Source organism: Neovison vison, chromosome 9, assembly GCF_020171115.1.
Source record: "Neovison vison isolate M4711 chromosome 9, ASM_NN_V1, whole genome shotgun sequence".
Classification (NCBI taxonomy): domain Eukaryota; kingdom Metazoa; phylum Chordata; class Mammalia; order Carnivora; family Mustelidae; genus Neogale; species Neogale vison.
The window spans coordinates 22,739,767-22,759,654 of record NC_058099.1 but is presented as its reverse complement, the minus strand read 5'-3'; the positions used below and the strand labels follow the sequence as shown (position 1 = coordinate 22,759,654).

The window sequence follows — 19,888 nt, the reverse complement described above, 5'->3', positions numbered from 1 at the left end:
GCCAGAGGCCTGCCTGTCAACTCCTGATTTCCTGTTCCTTCTCTCCCAGTGGTTGATGTGGAAAAATCCATTCGCTTAGTGAAACTTCCCCCTCCCCCATACACACAGAGTGTGTTCCTAAAAACATAACTGTCCAATCTCAGCACATTCTAGATCGTTGACATTGACCCGCGAGTCAGCAAATGGTCTCGTCGGTGCAGAACTGAGCTAATCCTAATCCTCATCTCAATCTAGTGTCTGGATCCTCTCCAGCATGGAATTGAAAAAAGGAAAAAGAAATCTGACAGAACTAAGGTGTTATCAGTGGGGACCCAGAGGATGGGACGGATGTAAGAGTTGTGAAGGAGGTTAGGAGGTTAGGGGCTGACCTGGCTGTCAAGAGGGGTTGTTCAGGGCACTGTCCGGGATCCTGGGTGAATTGTGGCGCCAACTAGCTGTCGTAGGGAGTACAGGACAGGTGGCAGATGAGCACAGATGAGAGTTTGCTTTGGGACATGTTGAGTCTGAGGTGATTGGGGGGATCCAGTGGAGACGGGCAGGAACCTGCTCCCTGTATCGTCTAGGAGGGATTGGCATTCCAGGATTCTGGGATGTGGTCCTGGCACGAGGAAGGAATCACATCACATAGCATTCTAGAATGTTCCTGCCTTCGCTTTCCCACTCCTCTTTGGGGGATACACAGATTCTTCTCTTTGTCTCACCCCCGTGGTTTCCTCCTCTCCTCTGAGACTTTGACACACCTGCTGAGGTTCATGCCCGGAGGGTCTCCCCTCCCTGAATGGGCTTGTCAGGCTCTTTTCCCAAGAGGTGCTCGTCTCCCAGTTTTGCCCGGCCACAATGTCCTGCAACTGGGCTAATGGTGAATTCGCTGGCTGTTGTTATTTGGAATCTCAGGATTTTCTGGCTGAACCACCACCCTGAAGTATTAAAATTGTAGGATAGATCCTAGAGTTTGGGGAGCTTTTTTTTTTTTTTAATGTCTATAAAATAGGTCTTCTGGATGAATCAGACACCCGACACTACATTTCCAGTTTAAGGAATGAGCCCCGAGTTTATTTTTCAGTACTGTTGAAGGCATATTTCTAGTTTGATGTCCCATGTTTGGTCAATCCCACCAAGCTCATAATGGCTCTTGTTAGCCCATCCCCTTCCCCCCCTCCCTGAACCCTTTGTACTCTTAGAATCTAGAGCTTTCTGATGGATCTTTTAATACATACAGCAGTCCTGGGGCTTGAGCTCTCTGGCCAGGATCCGTCCTACCTCAGCTACTCTGCTGAATACCAGTCACTGGGCAAATGCTTGTCTTTGTTTACCCTGATCCTCTGGTTCAGTGGCTGCCTCTGCGGTCCATTATGTAGGGCAGACAAGCTGCTGTTTCGGCAGTGAACCCACTGGGCCTCCCGACACTGTGCCTAATTGTATTCCCTGTTCTCTGCTACCAGATGCAGTAAATTACATTTCCTCCCAGCTCCCCGACCTGCCAATGCTCTGTTCACGAACAGCAAAACCATCACCTGGGCAGGACGGGACTAGCAGAGGAGCTGGTAAGTCCTGGGGAGCTATTTGGTTTTGATGCTGGGACTGGCCAAGGGGCCTGCATTTCTTTAAGCTTTAATAACAAGGGATGCCCAGATAACCTTCCATAGAGGACCCTGTCCTCAGCCCAGCCCCAGACACAGAAATTGCAGTGGCCACAGAGTGTAGGTGCTAGGCCCTGATGAGTAATTAAGGACGGAATAGAAAGGACTACTGAGAAAATCATAGGGCATTTCCCCCCTACTTTAGTGGGGTCTCTCTCTCTCTCTCACGTTTATGGCCTCTATATCTCTCCTTATTCTCAAAGTTAATCTGTGCTCTTCCTCTGGGGGTTTTTATTTTCCATACTGGAAATGTACAAGAGCCAAGGAGCTATGATGGAAGCTGGGGGAAAATTACTTTCAAAGTGTATGAGTATGTTGCCAAATCTTTTGGGAATCAAGCTGCTTGTATATTATAAATATATATTCCAAGTATTCCCATTTCTGGAATTATTTCTGAGCTACTGTGGTGTATTTGGGGAAGGGGACTAACAATTTAAAGAATATGTTTCTTGCTAATGTTTTTCACAATGGTGGATTTTTTAAAAAAACCATACCTTTACAAGTATAAAGTCTATAGAGAGCTGTGTTTTGCTCTGTTCGATACAAATGTGCCTCAGAAATCAGAACTGGATGGATGTGAAGAATCAGTCTCTAAACCAGTCATTTTACAATCCACACAGAAATGCACTGGGGGCCAGGGGCTCAAATGAAAAAAATGAATGACCTAGGTGGTACAGTTAAGAACAATGTAGGTGAATTCAAATCCAATTTATGTTTTACATAATCTAGGTAAGTTTATGTATAACATAAATCACATAATGACACTTTTCATGGAACAAAATAATCATGGGCTTTTAAGCCAGAAGAAATCATTTATATAGGCCAAACAGAATGTTTTGTGAAGCAAATAGTCCCTCCTTCTTTTAATGAAAACGTACCCTAAAATGGCAAATAAGTGGTGACATGGTTGACGTGTGCACTGATTCAGTAGCTCCTGGGTATCTCTGTAAACACCTTAGCATGTCACTTTTACAACTGAATCACAGAATTCTAGAACTGGTGTTGTCTGGTCGGACCCTGGCCAGGTTTGTGTGTCCCTGGACCGAGAAAGCAGTTCTCAGAGCCTGCAGGTGTGTAGCCAAGAAATCATTGTCAGAGGCTTAAGCCGTAAATTCTCACGTGCTCCAAGAGCATTTCTGAAGTCAACTAGAGTGATGGCTGTTCAATAGTCACACACCTTACCTTCCACCAGTATTAGAGACTTGGGTGCTGATCATTCCCAGTAAGTGTGGATAAACAGCTTCCCAGGCCCTCTCTACAACATGCTCCTGGACCTTACAGGATGTGAGATATGATCCAACCAACAGACCTATCAGCTCTGGGAGAGGATAGGGACAATGTGACAACTCACTTTTAAGGGGTCTAGAAAGGGTTTGGGCAGCATTGATAGTCAACAAGTGTGACATGTAAGAGTAAGTAAAGTGTTAACGTGATTGGAGCTCTGGCTGTGTGGGAATACGTGTGCCCTCGCAGCCTAGCCTCCTTCAAGTTGAAGGTGCTCCAGAAAAGTAGTGATCCAATGGCAAATGCATTTTCAGGAAAGAATTATGTGATCAGGATCTTCAAAAATAAGTGTATGTGTACTTCTGTTTATTACCAAAGAACTCATTTGCATAGATGTATCTAACTGTGGAAATACACACATGCAGAATTGTGGAAGGAATCGCATTTGGTGTGGCTGACTCCTTTGTCTAGACTCTTTTCAGAATGGAATGTCCAGATTCATTATCAGTTATGGCCAACAGAGCATGGCTGACATACCAAATAATGGCACTCGCCCCCAGAATCCTTTCCCCTAGACATGACCCATCTTGCTTTATGAACATTCTTTTGGAAATTTGCACAATCTCAGGGCCATTTTTTAAGTTTTCAATTTTTTAAAGATTGTATTTGTTTATTTGAAAGAGGGAGTGGGGAGAGGAGCAGAGGGAGAGGGACAAGCAGACTCCATGCTGAGCATGGTGCCTGATGAAGGGCTTCAGGCCAGGACTCTGAGATCATGCCCCAAGATGAAGTCAGGAGTCAGACGCTCAACCAACTGAGCCCCCCAGGCATTCCTTGGGCCCATTTTAATAAATGTCACTTGTCATTACTCAGCATTATGACAAATCTTCTGGTCGTTTGGAGTTTGGAAGGTTTAGGCTTCTATATAAATGGAAATTTATTTAGCATCATTGCTTTTAGAACTAGGAAGCATCTACTGCAATCAAACATGAGGCCAGGCTTTAGCAGCCCTGCAAATGGATCCCCAGACCACAGTCATATATCTCTGTGATTGGAGTTTGTGTCCCTCCAGGAGCCCCACTCTGTCTAATTGTACTGACCATTGGGAAATCCTTCCTCTGATGTCTGCCTCCATCTTCCACCCATCAGTCCTTATCCTGCTCCCTGGAGCCACTTGGAACAAACCTTGAGTTGATTTACCTTTAACTATTTGAAAATGACTATCATTTCTGGCCTTTCCCAGATCCCCAGTCTGCATCCCCTTAGCACCCACAGCACCCAGTCTCTTTGGCTGTCCCAAAATTAATGAAATGGCTTGGAGACACCCTCTGCTATCCTTGCACCTCCCAACTGAACCCTCCCCACTTTGCCTCTTGTCCCTCAGATGTACAGTGCACGGACCTGCCCGCATGCACTCCAGGGTGGGCTGATCTCCACCCCCGCCCCGAGAGCAGGGCGAGAATCCGCAGACCATGGGACTCACTCTGCTGGTGCTGTGGTCTCTCAGCTTCAGGTTCAACCTCTGCTCAGCCTCATTCCCTTGATCCAGTATAGTCATTGTTCCAGAATCATTTCCACTGAAACATGTAGTGGTTTTCTCTAATTGTGCACATACTGCTTTCCCTGCTCAGAGAAACTACAAAATTCCTTATTTCTTAATTTCAAAAGGCAAAAGTAAGAATGAGCTACATACCTTTCTGACCTTTGTAGATTTGATGTGACTGTTGAATTTCTTCTTGTTAGATTGTCCCTTGTAAGTGTCAGGGCCCCATGGGGTCACTTAGGAGCATCTGTGAAAGGTGGGGAGGAGAATGGTATAAAGGGATTTGGTAGTCAGGGCTCAGGTGTTCTGTCCCATTTCAGACACAGCAGCTCCTCTGTCCTTGGGTTTATATATTGTATTTCTGCCTCAGATTTCCATCTGAATAAAGGTTTTCACAGTTTTGAAAATAGAAAACCTTTCTTCTCTATTGCTGGGATTTTTATAGCTATTGATTGTAGCACCTCAAAGCCTTGCTTTTCTTCTCAATTTAGTATCACCTGAGATCTGAAAACAAGCTTCCATTATTTTTCTTCATTTCATTGATGAAAACATGGCACAGTTAGAACCAAAGTCAGAGGCCTGAGACACACTGTTGGGGTCTCCTGGCCCTTGAGAACCCTAAATAGGCACCTGTGGGACATGCTCATTTAATAAGTAACAAGTTCTGGCAACTGTCTTGACAACCCAGGCACATGTTTCTGTCTCGTCCACAGGAATGTAAGGGACTTTGTGATGATCCAGATGATCTTAATCTCTGGCTTTGCTTAAATTGCCTAAAGAACTTGAACAGAAAGAAAATGAAATTCATCTCTATACCTTCCGCCTGATGAACCCTTCCTGGGTCTTGGTGGTCTCCACTCTTTGAAAATGAACTTTAGAATTTAGCCAACCACGATGGCAAGCTACTTCTACATAATTTATGTAATTCCTTCCTTCTTCTTTGTTTAAATCAAAAGAACTCCAGGTGTCGGCTTCTAGCACCTTTCCTGGCGTCTAAGATTCTTGAGACAAATTTATCAATAAGGGAACTGATTCCTGGGTCCAAAGCACTGAGATCATTTATGTCTCTCAGTGCTTCATTATTTTTTGAGCTTCTCCACTCATCTGGGCTTCAATTCCCTCTTAGCAATATTCTTTGGCACTCTCAGACTGAAAACTGTCCTTCTTGAGCAAGAAAGTGGAAGCAAAATCAGATAAGGGAAATTGGCTTGTGCTCTTCTCAGCCATGATGTCACACCTTTCCAGACTTATTTCTGTCAGTACTAAGGTGTCCTGGGAAAGCAATCGTTCCAAGAAACTTGTGATGACTTGTTTTTGAAGGTAGAGATTGTCTAACTGCTGGGATGAGAGAAAAAATCCACTCTGAATTAATTTCCTCGCTTGCATTGTTTTTTTTTTTTTCTATCACAGCAGCCAAGTTTGTACTTCCATCCCCCAGAGAAGGTATGAGCATATATGTATATGCATAGTGATGTGCCCAAAGAGAAATGACCGCATGTATGTATGTTCACTGAATAAGCCAAGTGTGTGCATTGTTTCTCCTCCACATTCCAGGTGTGATGTCAGCTACTGGGTGTTCAGTATATTGCAGGGGTCTAATGACAGTGGGATGTGTCATATTTTATTTTACATGTGGACCTTCAGCCTTATACCTCCTCCCACTGATCCCAGTGAGTCAGAGCAAGTGAGCTGCTAGGAGCTGGAGTCGAGGGACCTAACATGATTGAATTTTCTGTCCTCATGGAACACAGTGTCTTGTTTGGTCTGCTCTTGGCTTGATTCTGAAATGGAATCATGTGGTTGGTCGCCCCACCCCTCCCTTGGGTCATATGCTCTTGTTTCCTCTTCCCTAGGCTCCATAGTGCCTGTATAGCTACCTTCTCCTTACCAAAGCTGAAGGAACAGGGAACACGAGAGTACCTAGAACTGTTGGCATAAGCTTGCATTGAAATCAAGCATTCTCTGTGGCTCAGACCCATGTCTCTGGGCTGTGCAGTGTGCCAGTAGGTTCACCTCCTGCCCCCACCCTGGTTTTTAGGCAAGTACCTATCACAGGGGCCTCCCCTCTGAACCACACCTGGCTGTTTTCAGAACCAAGAGCCTAGAATTAACAATCTGAATTAGACTACCTCTGTTTCTTTAAGGTTCTCCTTATTTACCAGAGGGTAGGGTGGAGCAAGGACCTAGTAAACCAAACCCAGAGGCCTGGCGTCAAAGCTCCAATTGCATCATTCATTCGTGTCCGTTGCAGAAACTCACCACTATGGTTTTTATTCTTCCTTGACAGTCATGAACATCTACTCCCCCATCTAGGTTCTTTGAAAGCATAGCAAAAATGCTTTTTCCATTCCATCCTTATTGTCATGTATGTCGTGTTGGGAGATCAGTAATTAAATATATCATTTTGTAAAAACCTACTTTCAGATTTCAGTTATCCTGTCTTTGAGACTTCCATCTCCATTCTCTCTTCTCTGGCTCCAGAATCTTTCTCAATGGAGGAAATACTCATACTTTCCTGGAAAGTATGAGTATTTCATACTTTCCAATGTGTGTAAGTATTTCATAGTTTGCAATTTCATACTTTCTCAATGGAGGAAACTCTCATACTTTCCTGTATGTCCATGTGGCTCTCAAAATCTCTTCCAGGGGCTCCCCCAGAAAACCCCCTTTCCTCAGAAGCAGCCCTTCCTGACTTGTTTTCAGTAAGCTGAGCACGGACCCCTCATCTCTGCACAAATAGTAGTGTATCCCATGTGGCGAGGGAAAGCTTAAGGGAAGAGAATGGAAGAGAAGGGAGTATATTCGTGGTTAGACATGAGAGCATGACCTAAGTGAGAGGCCTTTGGTAAACGGTGTGCATGCATCAAAAATAAAATGTTAAATTCAAAATGTAAGTCTTGTTTCTGTACTGGTTCACATTCACCCTGCTTCACATTTGAAATATTATCGGCTGAGAGCTGGAGCAAAATAAAAATGCTTATTTATAAACAGCATATTTAAGATAAATGTTCACACTTCCTGTATGGCTTTCTGAATGTCTGGTAACATTCTTGTATGTGTATCCATGGAGTCTAAATGCTGCTTTCATGTTAAGCAAGAGCTTCTCAAAGTGTTCACCTAGGTACCCCTTCCTAGAGAGGAAAGTGGGTGCAGACAAATCATGGGAGGCCAGATCCTGATGAAATCTGCTAAAAATCTGTTTCCTTTGAAGCCTTGTTTTACCTGGGAGGGAAGTACGGATGGATGTGGTATTTTATGGCATAATGTATTCAGGCTTATCTTATTGGCAAAATGTCTTAACGATGTTCTACTCCCATATTCTAGAAATATTGAAAGAACAGTGTACAACATGTAAATACGAATACTAATATGTCACCCTAATGAAACCATGACCCATGTGGTTCAGTCCCAGAGCCATGTCACATTTAACAAAATATGGTTTAAAATCACACACACAGAAACAAAAACGAGCAAACAAAAAAACACAACATTAAAAAAGGAATTCTGTTCCTTACCTGTTTTTCCTGAAGGGAATTATAAGGACTCTAATTCATATCTCCACCCAGAAGCATTTCTCACTTGTCCTTTTCTTTATTCCCCATATCTCCACCACCACCACAAAAATGTACCCTCTTTTTCCATATCTCATGTAGCTTTTACACCCTCTCCTACTGAACTCCTTGCTTCTCATCTCTTTTTTTGTGTGCATCTACTCAGGTGTTCTAGCATAGAACCCCTCCTCACCCTCCTTTCTGTCTCGTCTCTGATTCTGGAAACAGGCAAAGACAAAATGAAGGTTGGGGGTTAGGATGGTGGAGAGAGGAAAAGTGGACCAACAATGACAGCATCTCATTGGTGGGCAGAAGAAGAAGGACATCTCCAAAGATTCCCATGCTAATAATTTGTACCCGATCACGTATGGATCTAAAAATAGACATGTTTTGTTCCATATTCTGTATTGATAACAGATCAGTGTGTCATTTTGTTCACATATTACTAGATGCTTGGGGAATAATTAGATATTGTACCTATAACTGGCAATCATTAGCATCATCCTTATTTATAAATATGTCCCATGAGTGTTTTAATAGTGATAGGACATAATATTTTAACCCCCAAACTGTGCTTTTTAATGTAAGTGTCATATTTAAAGAACAAACCTTGGAGTCCACACACAATTTTAAATGCCTAGTCTGTTTCTCTGGTGACACACTTGGTGGGAAATCAGGAAATAACCGAGACAAATATTTCTCTTGACGTCACCATCCTTGTGTGAGCCCATGTACTTCCGTGACAAATATCGGTTGGCCTCTCACTGTGTCACTGAAGGAAACTCAAGATCTTTGTACTGAATAAGTGAAACTTTCAAAACGGACATAAGGAAAATCAAGCATTGGATCTGGCTTCACAATCTGTTTAGTTAAGTGTTAACTGTGAACGGACTGTATCTTATTACCCAACAGATGAAATAGTATCATGGTTGTTTCTCTAACCAGTTCAAACATTAATTACTGTGTGTACCTTTTCATTGGTGTCATGTTATACAAAGTCTTTGTGACTAGATAGTAGACTTTTCAATTAGTAGTATTTATTTCACCGGTATTTGTAGATCAGGTACCGTGTAGACAAAAGGCTCTGAGGTAGATGCTGGTGGGGTAGGGGAATGGTAGAAAGATGTCAGGCAGAAAACTCGCCTTTAGGGGTCCTAAAAATCCAGGGAGCTAATAAAACATTTCCACAAATGATTATACCCCTGAGTGGAAAGTGTTAAGTGACGTCAGAGAGGTTTGGAAGGGTTCAGAGAGCTTAAGAAGAGAGAGAACACTTGGAGATGGAAGGACCAAAGAAACCTTCTGAAAGTGGGGAGACAGCTGGCTGGCTGGCCATCGCATCGATGGAAAGGTCCTAGTTGGATGGACAGAAACTCTGAAAGGAAGGCCAGTTCATGAGAAGGGAATCTTAAAAGCAGGAAAAGTTTAGGTGTGGGGTGGTGTTATTTGATTACACTAAAAAGGGGGGGCAGTTGAAATGATCATTTGGATCTTCTTAACACCCTTGGGGAACGTGTAGTTATTCAGAAAGAGGTAGGGACTCAAAGGCAATCATAACCCGAGATGCCCCCATGGGAAAGGCAGGCCAGGCAGGGAAGGATGCTGAGTTCTGGGAATAAAGCAAACTTTGCTATGGTTGGAGCATCCTGTGGGATGAGAGGGGCTGAGAGACAAGGCTAGAAAAGAAGTTGCAGACAAATTCCCAAGGGAATTATATGCCAAGCTAAGGAGTTTGGCGTTTGTCCTATATAGATGCAGGAACCCACAGAGCATTTGTGAAGAAGGTGTTGTGGGCTGGATGGAGCACAGGTTAGTGGAGCCAGCAGACTTTTTTTTATAAGTGGCATGATTGTAAATATTTTAGACATTGTGGACCACATAGGGTCTCTGTCATCTATTCTTTGTTTTTTTTTTCTTTTTTCCTTTTCTCTTTCTTAAATTTCCCTCCTTCTTTTTTTCCTTCTTTCCTTCCTCCCTCCCATTTCCTTTTTATAGTATTTTCAAAACAAGTTTTGGGCTACCTCTGCCCCCTGCTCTGAGAAGGGGCAGGTGGAAGTGGGCAAAGCTGTTGTGCGGAGAGCAGAGGGGGGCCTGGCCTGAAGCAGGGGCAGTAGAAGAGTCGTGAGGAGATGCAAGGGGAGAGGTCAGAAGAATTAGTGGATCACAACAGTTTGGCTGTGGATGAAATTAGGAAGAAAAGGACAAATCAGGTGTGATTCTGAGGCTTCTCGCTCAAGAGACTATGTGGTACTGGTATTATTGAAAACCAAGAAGACTAGGGGGGAGTCTTTAGAGAAGGTGAGTTCAGTGTTGAAGTTGCGGAGTTTGAGGTAACCCATGGGTCATCTAAGGAAAGCGTGCCCGGGGCCGGTTGGCTTCCTGGGACCAATGCTCACTTGGTATCCTAGCATCCAGAATGCGTGCCTCGCAGGGAGCCTCAGAAGTAACATATTGGAGAGGTTGGAGTGTCACACAAGACTCCAGAACAGGAGAGAGCAGGTCTTTAGGAAGCCCAGATTGGTGGCAAGATTTGAGATAAGTTGGAGAGGGCTAGAGTGGAAGGGGGGGGCTGGGAGGAAGCCCTTACCATAACCTAGGGAAGCAGAAATAGTGTCTCAGATTGAGTAGTGGCCGTGGAAGAGAGAGAAGGTGACTGAGGAGAAAGATGGTGTGGGGCAGAATCACGAGGATTTGGCACTGTGCGCATGGCCGAAGAAATAGGCCTTCTGTGATTATCGTCCTCCGATTCCAGTTACCAAGGGATGCTGCTACCTCCGTCTTGTTCTTTTTCTAGTCCTTGTTTCAGAAACGCAGCTCAGTGATTGAAGTAGTCTCAGTGCATATGACCTGACTGGTTTGTAGCTTCAGTTCCTGTAGACAGCCTAGTTCAAAGCACAGTGGAGGATAGCCATGCCTCACCAGCAAAATCTTTTGCATATTCTCCATTCACAGTAAAAGGAGATGCAGAAAACAAAAACAAAAACAAAAAACAACAGTAGACCGCTTGGTGAAAAAGTTTAAAAAAAAAAAAAAGATTTAAGATTTTGGAATTACAATGCTTCTTAGCCAGGACCTTTAAAATTGTCTATAAGCCTCGGGTAAGCTGTCAATCAAAATAAACTTGCATGTGTGCCAGCTTCCCAGGAATTCATTACACGGGATGTACACGGTCGCTTGTGGTCTTACATTAGCAGATCTTCCTTAGAAGTGTAAGTGCCAGTGAGATGTGGCAACTCTGTACATCTGGCTTCCCGGTGCAGTAAGCTGCTGTGTTCACACACATTTATAACTCTCTGTCCACACTGTGCACTCACTCTAACACTCAAGATGCTTGGCAGTTAGACTAGAAAGGGCACAAAGCCCTTTTTTTTGTGTCTGTTTGGCAATTAACCATTCACTGGCTTTTTTTGTTGTAACATGCACTTCCTTTCTCTTGTTTTCATTCAAGCTGTGTACGCCATGGAAATTAATGTGGAGAAAGACAAACAAACAGGAGAGACCAAGATTCTCTCTGCATCCACCATTGGCCCAGAGGGGGTCCATCAGAGAGGAGTCAAAGTCTATGATGATGGTACCAAAGTAGTGTATGAGGTGCACTCGGGAGGCACTGTGGTAGAAAATGGAGTGCACACGTTAAGCTCAAAGGATGTAGAAGCACTTATTCAGAAGGCGGGACAATCAAGCTTCAGAGGAGGGCACGTGTCAGAAAGAACTGTGATCGCAGACGGGAGCCTCGGCCACCCGAAGGAGCCCATGCTCTGCAAGGAAGCCAAGTTAGAAATGGTACATAAGTCTAGGAAGGATCATTCTTCTGGGACCCCAGGGCAGCAGCCCCCAGCCCCCAGCACAGAAGGGCCCGAGGCCAACTTGGATCAGCCAGTCACCATGATTTTCATGGGCTACCAGAATATTGAAGACGAAGAGGAGACGAAGAAGGTGCTAGGCTATGACGAAACCATCAAGGCGGAGTTGGTCCTCATTGACGAAGACGATGAGAAGTCATTGAGGGAGAAGACCGTGACGGACGTGTCCACCATCGATGGGAACGCAGCCGAGCTTGTGTCCGGGAGGCCGATCTCGGACACCACAGAGCCCTCATCCCCTGAAGGGAAAGAAGAGAGCCTGGCCACAGAGCCAGCCCCAGGTACCCAAAAGAAAAAGCGCTGTCAATGCTGTGTTGTCATGTGACCACTTCTTTCTTCCCTTTTCTTCCGGGCAGCCTCTGGGCTCTCCACCACTTCCGTAGACCTCACTGTACCGCTAACGGCAATACTGTCAGCTGGAAGCAAACACCTGCCTTGCCTTGCAGTTGGATTGCTTGGGTCTCTCTTATTTTTGTCCCCCTTTCATTTTTCTCCAGTTTCCTCACCTGAGAGACAACGTGCATGTGTGTGCTTCATTCTTTCCAAGAACTTACTTTTCCTCTAAACCTTTCCTTGTGTCTTCAAGAGTGAATCAATTTCTTACTGCTCAATTGGAATGGACTCTCCACATCAGCCAGTTCTATAGTAGCCTTAACTCACTTGACTGGAATCGAACCCGTGGCCCCGGGGGTTTCCTGTTGTAGCGTGTTCCTATAATGTAGTCACACATCACCACGTCGCTGACTTCCCACTTGCCTCCCTTGCTGTGGATCTTTGCTTTTATATCGTGTGTGGCAAAATGCTGTGGGCTCTAGCTGGTTGCCAGCGTGGCCAAAAGTGGACCTTATACTTAGTCTGTTCAATCTAGGGTGATGCTTTTTGCTGCCTTACATAAGCTTCCAGATTACAGTATTGTGCATCTATGACCTTCCATCTGTTAAAACTGAAATGACGTTGATGTAAAAGAAAAGGAACCCAGAGCTTGTCGCAGCTGAAATGTAGGGACTGATTCCATAACCCGCCCATCAGCAGCCGTCTCTTTCTGTGGCTTACCTGATGGACCCTTTATATACGAAGCACCATTTTTAATTTTCTAAGGACATGAAACAAACATTGTTTTGAGCATTCGTAGTAATCTCTAAACTTAGGCATATCCATGAGCCTTGCTTCTATTCTCTCAGAAAAAAAATGTAAATTTTTATATTGTTTTCTTTTTCATGGATATTTTCTGATCGTGTTAATCTGTTTTCAACGAAGGGATCATTTTGAGGAGTATCTCTGCAGTGACCATATTTCTAGAACAGTCTTTTTGACCAACTGTGGTTGCTGCCAAGCTTCCATTTCATTGTGGATGGACGGTGCTGGAACTGAATTTACCTGTTCATCTCCCCTTCCCACTTGATTACAGAGCCTTACTTCTGGACTCTTTTCTTTCTGTCCCATGAGAAAGAGAATGTTTCCCATAATGTCACCATGCAGGTTGATTCACCCTTCAAAATCAGCTTGAAAGTGTAAAAAATGTGTAAGAAAGACGTGTCTTCTCCACGTTAAGTCCTTAAACTCATTCCACAAGTACCGGCTGAGTGGCACATAGCGGAGCTTCTTAAGGCATGTTTCTTAAACTTCTGGAGATTTCAGAACATCAGAGAATAGTTTTTTGGTTGTTTTTTTTTTTTAATCTAGAACACAATGAACAATTTAAATAAATTCTTAGCATTCTCCCAAAGCAAACATCCAGGTGTGTAGTAAAACCAAAGGGAAGCAATAGAGTAAAAAAATAATACAGTAATAAAATAAAGATGTAACATTTTAACTGGTTTTAATAACAGAGATCTCTTAACCTGAAGTTATTTGCCCAGATGTTCATAGCACTGTTGCAAATCGTTTACAAAATATATCCATGTTCCATGGGACATAGTTTTAAAAAACATACAATAAGTCATGCTCCCTCAAGTCGAACCTCTGTGGAAAGCAGACAGGAAAAAAAAAAAAAAAAGATAGTCTTGAGAGAATTTCTCTATGGAATCAACTAAATTTGTCCTAAACATAGTTTTCTCAGTGCTAAATCTAACTGTTACTATTTTAAGTTTCTTGGCTTGAACTTATATTCCAAATGGAAAGGGGAAAAATGACATTTTTATTGCGAAAAGTTCATTTCTCTCAAATAATTATATTTCAGTGAGCACAAAGTAAGTCATTTTATCACCAACGGGTAAGCAGAAAAAGTCAAGAAGGGACAAATAAAGGAGCTAAATTCTGCTCCTAAAATGATTCCATCAATGGCTTCCTTTTGAATAGTGGAGGGGGTTCCCTCTAAATGATCTCAGGTTCACCAAAGCAGCTACAGTTGAATTAAGCTGCTGTCTTATCTCGGAATAACATCTGGTTTTGCTGCCTAGAAATCTCCCCACTCGGCTTCACACTCCTCAGTCAATGGTCACTTAGGCTTCCTTTAAATGTTGAAGAGAACAACATGCCAGATAAACTTATTCACGTAGAAAATGAAAAAAGTTTCAGTGTTTGGACAATCTATTATTTTAATAATTTATTTAATAAAGAAACAATCTAAAAGTTTACCATAACTTACCTTTTTTTTACTCACTTAGGGGTTAATATTATTCAATAGGAGTTTTTAAAAGCACAGTTAGTGAGTGGAATGGTAGAATGTAGAACCCTTGAGCTTGCTGTTTGATAACCAGAATCAGTCTGGTTCGAGGACAGAGAATTCCCAGAAATGTTCTACCCATCCCGCCGTAGTGAGCTAGTTAATGAAGAAAATGATCTGTCCCTTTCACAGCAGCCCTACACAAGAGATCTGAAAGACCAATGATAATCTGCACTTTCATTCATCAGTTATTATGATAGGAATTAACAAATTATATGAATTAGAAGTCTCTTTATAATTTTACTATTAAATCTTATTATTAGATCCTTTAAAGTAAGACATGTTACCTTTATTAAAATGATATGTGACCATAGGAAGTGGTTTGTTTGAATATGGCATATATGTGCTTATTTTTCATCCTTTTCTTATCAAAATAGAGGATTTAGGCTCAGCCAGTACTTTTATGGGATGAGACCTATAATCTCACCTATAGCATCAAGTAACTACATAATGAACATATCCTCAGTGTTGTGATTGAGAACGTTCTGCCTTCCCTAATATCATTCTCTCTGTAAAAACTTTATTATGTGTGGTATCACACCCTCCAAAAATACAGGGTACTGGCTTCCATAATCTGACAAATTAAAGAACCAGTAATGAAGCTGCAAGACCATGGTCTTTTTGAGCCAATGGTTCGTTGGATTGTCTTCTAAAACTAAATAATCAGTTCCCCCTTAAACGGAAAGAGAAAGAGGGAAATTTCTTAGAAATTTAGAAATTTCGAAATTTCTTAGAAAGAGATTTTCAGTGGCATTGAATTAAAGCTCTTTTAATGGTTAAAATGGTAAAGTTTAACGTACATATCCTTACAAATCTCAATGACTTGTATATCCTTGCCTTTGTTTTCTTTGATGTGCAATAGGACAGACTAAGGGGATTTTTTTTTTTTTTTTTTACCTTGTGCCTCTTTTGCCCTTAATTCTATTAATTACTTTTATAAGCAAAGTGAGTTGCCTCTAAAAGTGATTTGACAGTGTCCAGTGACATCACTAATACTGGAACCAGAGAGGATGAGGAGAGAGGGAATTCCCTTCTGGCCAAACCAAAGGCATGGGTTCCTTCAGCCTCCTGAGCAACGAAAAATATTCAAAGACTTTCAGGAAACTTAGATTTGACTCCTTTCTGAATTGCAATTATATATGTATCAGCTTTAAATTCCCATCAACTTCATTTTACTTCCTGATCATAAATGTGTTTGTTCCTTCATACAAGTAGAATGCTTTATTTCGGTTAGGGTCAAGTTTTTTATAAAAGGGGGGAAAACATCAAGATATAGGAACCTCTCTGGAGCAAAACATTCAGGCCAAGTGCGAAAACGGCTCATGTCTCTTCGCCTCCTGCAGAATTTCATTTCAAGGGACCACTGAACACCCTTGAAATGAACACTTATTTCCTGCCATTGAACCAGGGTTGCGAAAGAGGAGAGAGGGAATATGGTGACAGAGGCAAAACTCGAACCACTAAACCAGCTCTTCCTTTTTACAAAGCACCCTGTCGATTTAAAACACAGGCGAACACAAAATATCCACAGAGGACTTTTTGTTGTCGTTCTTGCTGAAGATCTAGAAGCTCAGATCTCCCTTTGTCAATGGACTCATTGTGGAGTTCAGCTCACCAAAGGGCCCCTTCCTTGTGGGGATAGTCTCATCTCCCAAAGGGTTACTTTGTTTACAGTAAACACCCCTCCAAGGCAAGCAGTTTTAAGTTGTATTTTTGCAACATGCACCTTCAGTCATCGGAACCACAAAGAAGGTTTGAAACCTCATAAATATGCAATCTTTTAGAAGCTCCTCAGTTTACTTAGTATCAAGGTATATAGAACTCCACTGATGAGGATAGAACCAGCAAATATCCTTTGTCCTGCTGGATGGTACAACCCAGCAGGTAAATGGAGTGACGGTGGTATATATCACAAACCAGCTCCAAGAAACCAGCAAGATGAGCTCTTTGACTCTAGCTGCCAGCCGTCATTGTATAGCCTTCTTCTGGTCTTTTCAGGAATACTGGCCTGCATTTTCTAGGGACAAAGAAAAGCCAGGCTTTCGTGATCATAGGAGCACAATGCAATTATGTGTCTGTATTTTCATAGTTTCAGTGAACTCTAGGATAAAATTCTCATTTTAACAAAAACCAAAATACTTATTATTTGAATGTAGAAAAACATAGAATAAAGCTTACATCCTGAAAGGTTTCAAAAGGGCAATTTCCCTGGGGATCCCTAGACCAGCCTCGCCCATCCCCCTTCATTTTTATATGACTTAAATAGGCCTCTGCTTCCCCTCTCCACTCAGTGTCTAACCTAAGGTCAGAACCATATCACAAAACCTTGCTTTCAACTTGAAAATAGAAGATGTAATTTTGGGGATCGCAGGTTTTCTGCATCAAAGATCTGGACCGCCTTAACTTTTGTAAAAAAAACAAAACAAAAAAACAAACCAGTTTTTCAAGGCTCTCTTTTACTAAGCAGGAAACCAAAATGTTTCCTGAAAATTAATGACTTTTTTATATTTTGTGACTATTTTCTAAGTTTCTATAGGTTGAGGTGTAAATGGTCATCTTCTCCCCATAATGTCTCTTCCTGGTCAACGGGGGGGAGGGGGGCCTCTTTTTTGCAAGTCACTGCATTTTTATCAAAAGAAAAGTCTATTTCATGAACCATAAAAAATTAAAAAAAAAAAAGTCCCTAGACTTCAGGCAGTCCTTCTGGAGTGAAAGAACAAAAATACAGAAAGAAAAGAATTACAGGGTGGCTTTCCTTTTATTTTCCTATGGTTAATGTACTGTATGGTATGTATGTTTACAGAATGTATCTGCCTTGTGATGTGAACAAAATGAATGACAAAAACAGAGTTCTGATGTGCCATTTTAAAGTTTGCCTTAGCATTGCTGTTTATGTTCTTCTTTTCTGTCCTTTAAAAAAAAAAAAATGCAGGTTGTATTCCAAAGCTGTATAACACAACATTCTCTTCCCCGCCCCTACCCAGCCCTCTTCAGAGCTGTGAATTCCATCACAGGAGCCTTGAGGCAGAACCTTGCTGGTCAGACCCAGAGGGAATACAGTGGACATTGCTTGGACATTGTCTATGTCCATCTAGCAACCAAGCATGTTCCTGTGTTCTCATCTGGGTCTGAATGTCACGCTCTGACACTCCTGGGCAGGCCATAGACGGCATAAGATCTTCCGCAGTCCTTCTTACAGTGAGGGGATAGGGACTTACTTGTGGACCCCCTCTCTGGGTCTGGGAGCATATTTTTAAGCACAAGTAGCATAGCTTGTGAAAGCAAGAGAGATGGACTCAAATGGTGTGATTGAGCCATAACTGAGAGGTGTGCCCATTCATAAGATGAGTTCCATAGGGCTGGGAGTAAGGAGTGGCCATTAGAAATGGAATATTTTACATTTATGTATTTTTTTAAGGAATGATATTTTTATAATGAAATCTTATATGCATTATGAAGCTTGAGTTTGAAAAAAATTTTGATTGAGTTATTTCTCCATTCCGTTAAGGTAACTTTCTAGTGAGTTCAGCACAAGCCCAGACCTTGAGAGGCATGATCAAAGGTCCTGTGGCCTGTCCTTGTGCCTCCACTGCATGAAATCCAGTGTTTCTAAACAGACCTATATTGTAAGATCAAGCTTTCTATGCCTGTCATTAAATAAATCATGTCTTGATAGCTTGATAGCTCTCTGGGCTACATCTTTAATGATAAATAATGATGTTTTGAAAGGGGATAGCCATTTTAAGTGTAAGGCAACTCTAGCAATGATCAAAGTCCAAATATTTCACATATTTAAGGACTGATCACTGCGTTGGAGATTAAGGGACCACTCACTATGATATGGATAAAATGGTGCGTCAGAAGCCTCTGGCCATAAATCAACAATATAAAACTTAGGAGGTATAATTGGCCTTGTAAATACCAAAGGTGCTGCACCACATTTTCAGAGTTAAGAAGACACAGGAAAGAACTGTCTTTATCTACCCACTAATGAGATTCTGAATTTTTAGAGTTCCTGGATCCTCCCCCCCCACACACCAATTTTCTGCCAAGCTCCCAAGTTCCCATTGCAATCAAACTCAGTTTCCTAAAGATCTTCACCCACACCTGTTCCTCTGAGGGACAGAGCAGCTTAAGCCTCGGAGTCTGCTTAACACCCCTATCAGACTCTCTTCCCAGAGAGCATGCTTACCCCAGACGGGCCCTTTTTCTATGACCTTAAAAGACCAAGAGCCTTTTCCAACAAGGCAAGGTCAGAAGCATTCTCTCCAACTGAAGAAAAAGAACCCCTCCGGTTCCCATGCAAATCATTTCAATTCTATCATCACTAGAATCCCTCCAACAGGCCCAATTCAAGCCCAGCTATGAACGCCAGTGTCCCGGAGACAGCTCTCAAAATGCAGGAGCTATGCAACTGCCTGAAGGTGCTAAGGGAGAGCGGTTTGGCTCTCATCTCTTATCACACGGGAGCCTCACAGTGTTGAGATGAGGTGGACGGGGAGGCGTCCAGGTCCTTGATTTTGCAGTCAGTCTTTATAGACAGAGAAACCACCAGGCGATGTCTGATCCGAGCTGTTCTGGTGCAGCTTTAACACCAATTCCGTGATATCCTATTCTGGCAAGCAGAAAGAGTCCTGTCCTTCACGGGGTTCTGGAACATTCTCTCCTCCTCTCAAGCTCCTGACATAGTAAAGTTAAAAAATCACGCAGGGGTTCCAGAAAATGTTGTGTCTGATGCAGCTTTTCAGTGAATGTAGGTTGTTGATGGAATTTTCAGCTTTAGCAGTTCACTCGGGGTGAGTGACATCTCTGTAAATATTTCCATTTCTGTGGTTGGTTGGGGGGTGGGGTGGGAGCCTGTCATGCTGACTCTGAATTAGACTTGCTGGGCTAGCTGCTGTACTTTGTAACCTGAAGTGTACTTTGACTGTTCTCTTTCCTTCGGATGAAAAACAAAACAAAAACCGACTTCAGAAATAACACTGCCAGCGACAGCCCAGGGCTGTACTTGTAGCTTCTCTCTGTTCCTCTGTACAGTATTAATAGACAATAAACTGCCTTTTCACTGCATCTACCTCTCAGTGTCTGTGCCCCGATTCTTTCCCACCCCCCACCTGCCATGGGTGCATTTCAGGCCAGACTGCCTCGGGGGGCGCCTTCGACCACTCGCTAACGCCAAACCCTAATCCAGTGCCTTTCAAACTGGAGCGTGCCTCAGAATCACGTGGGGGGACCTGCCAAGAAGGGGGAAGCTCGGTCCTACCTCTGGAACTCCCATTCAGGTTCCTGGGTGGGGCCTGCTCACCTGCCTTGCTAATCATGTCTCCAGGTGATTCTGATACATGGGGTTCCTGGCCCGACCGTGGGTTGGGGGGCCCTGCAGGGGGCATTCCTGTGGCCTG

The 19,888-nt window shown here is 42.9% G+C and overlaps 1 protein-coding gene across 9 annotated transcripts in view; it reads left to right on the top strand.

Moving 5' to 3' along the window:
• Positions 1-19,888, top strand: part of PALM2AKAP2 (PALM2 and AKAP2 fusion) — a 451,099-nt gene that overhangs the window by 247,198 nt on the left and 184,013 nt on the right. For 4 of the 9 annotated variants that reach the window (XM_044265161.1, XM_044265160.1, XM_044265163.1 and 1 more), the window contains 2 exons: positions 1,443-1,544; positions 11,407-12,102. The exons of 1 other annotated variant lie outside the window; for it this stretch is intronic. In XM_044265161.1, the coding sequence (XP_044121096.1) occupies positions 1,443-1,544; positions 11,407-12,102 (798 nt within the window). Of the gene's footprint in view, positions 1-1,442; positions 1,545-11,406; positions 19,557-19,888 lie in introns of those variants that run through there. 4 more of the 9 variants (XM_044265166.1, XM_044265167.1, XM_044265164.1 and 1 more) reach the window with 3 other exon arrangements.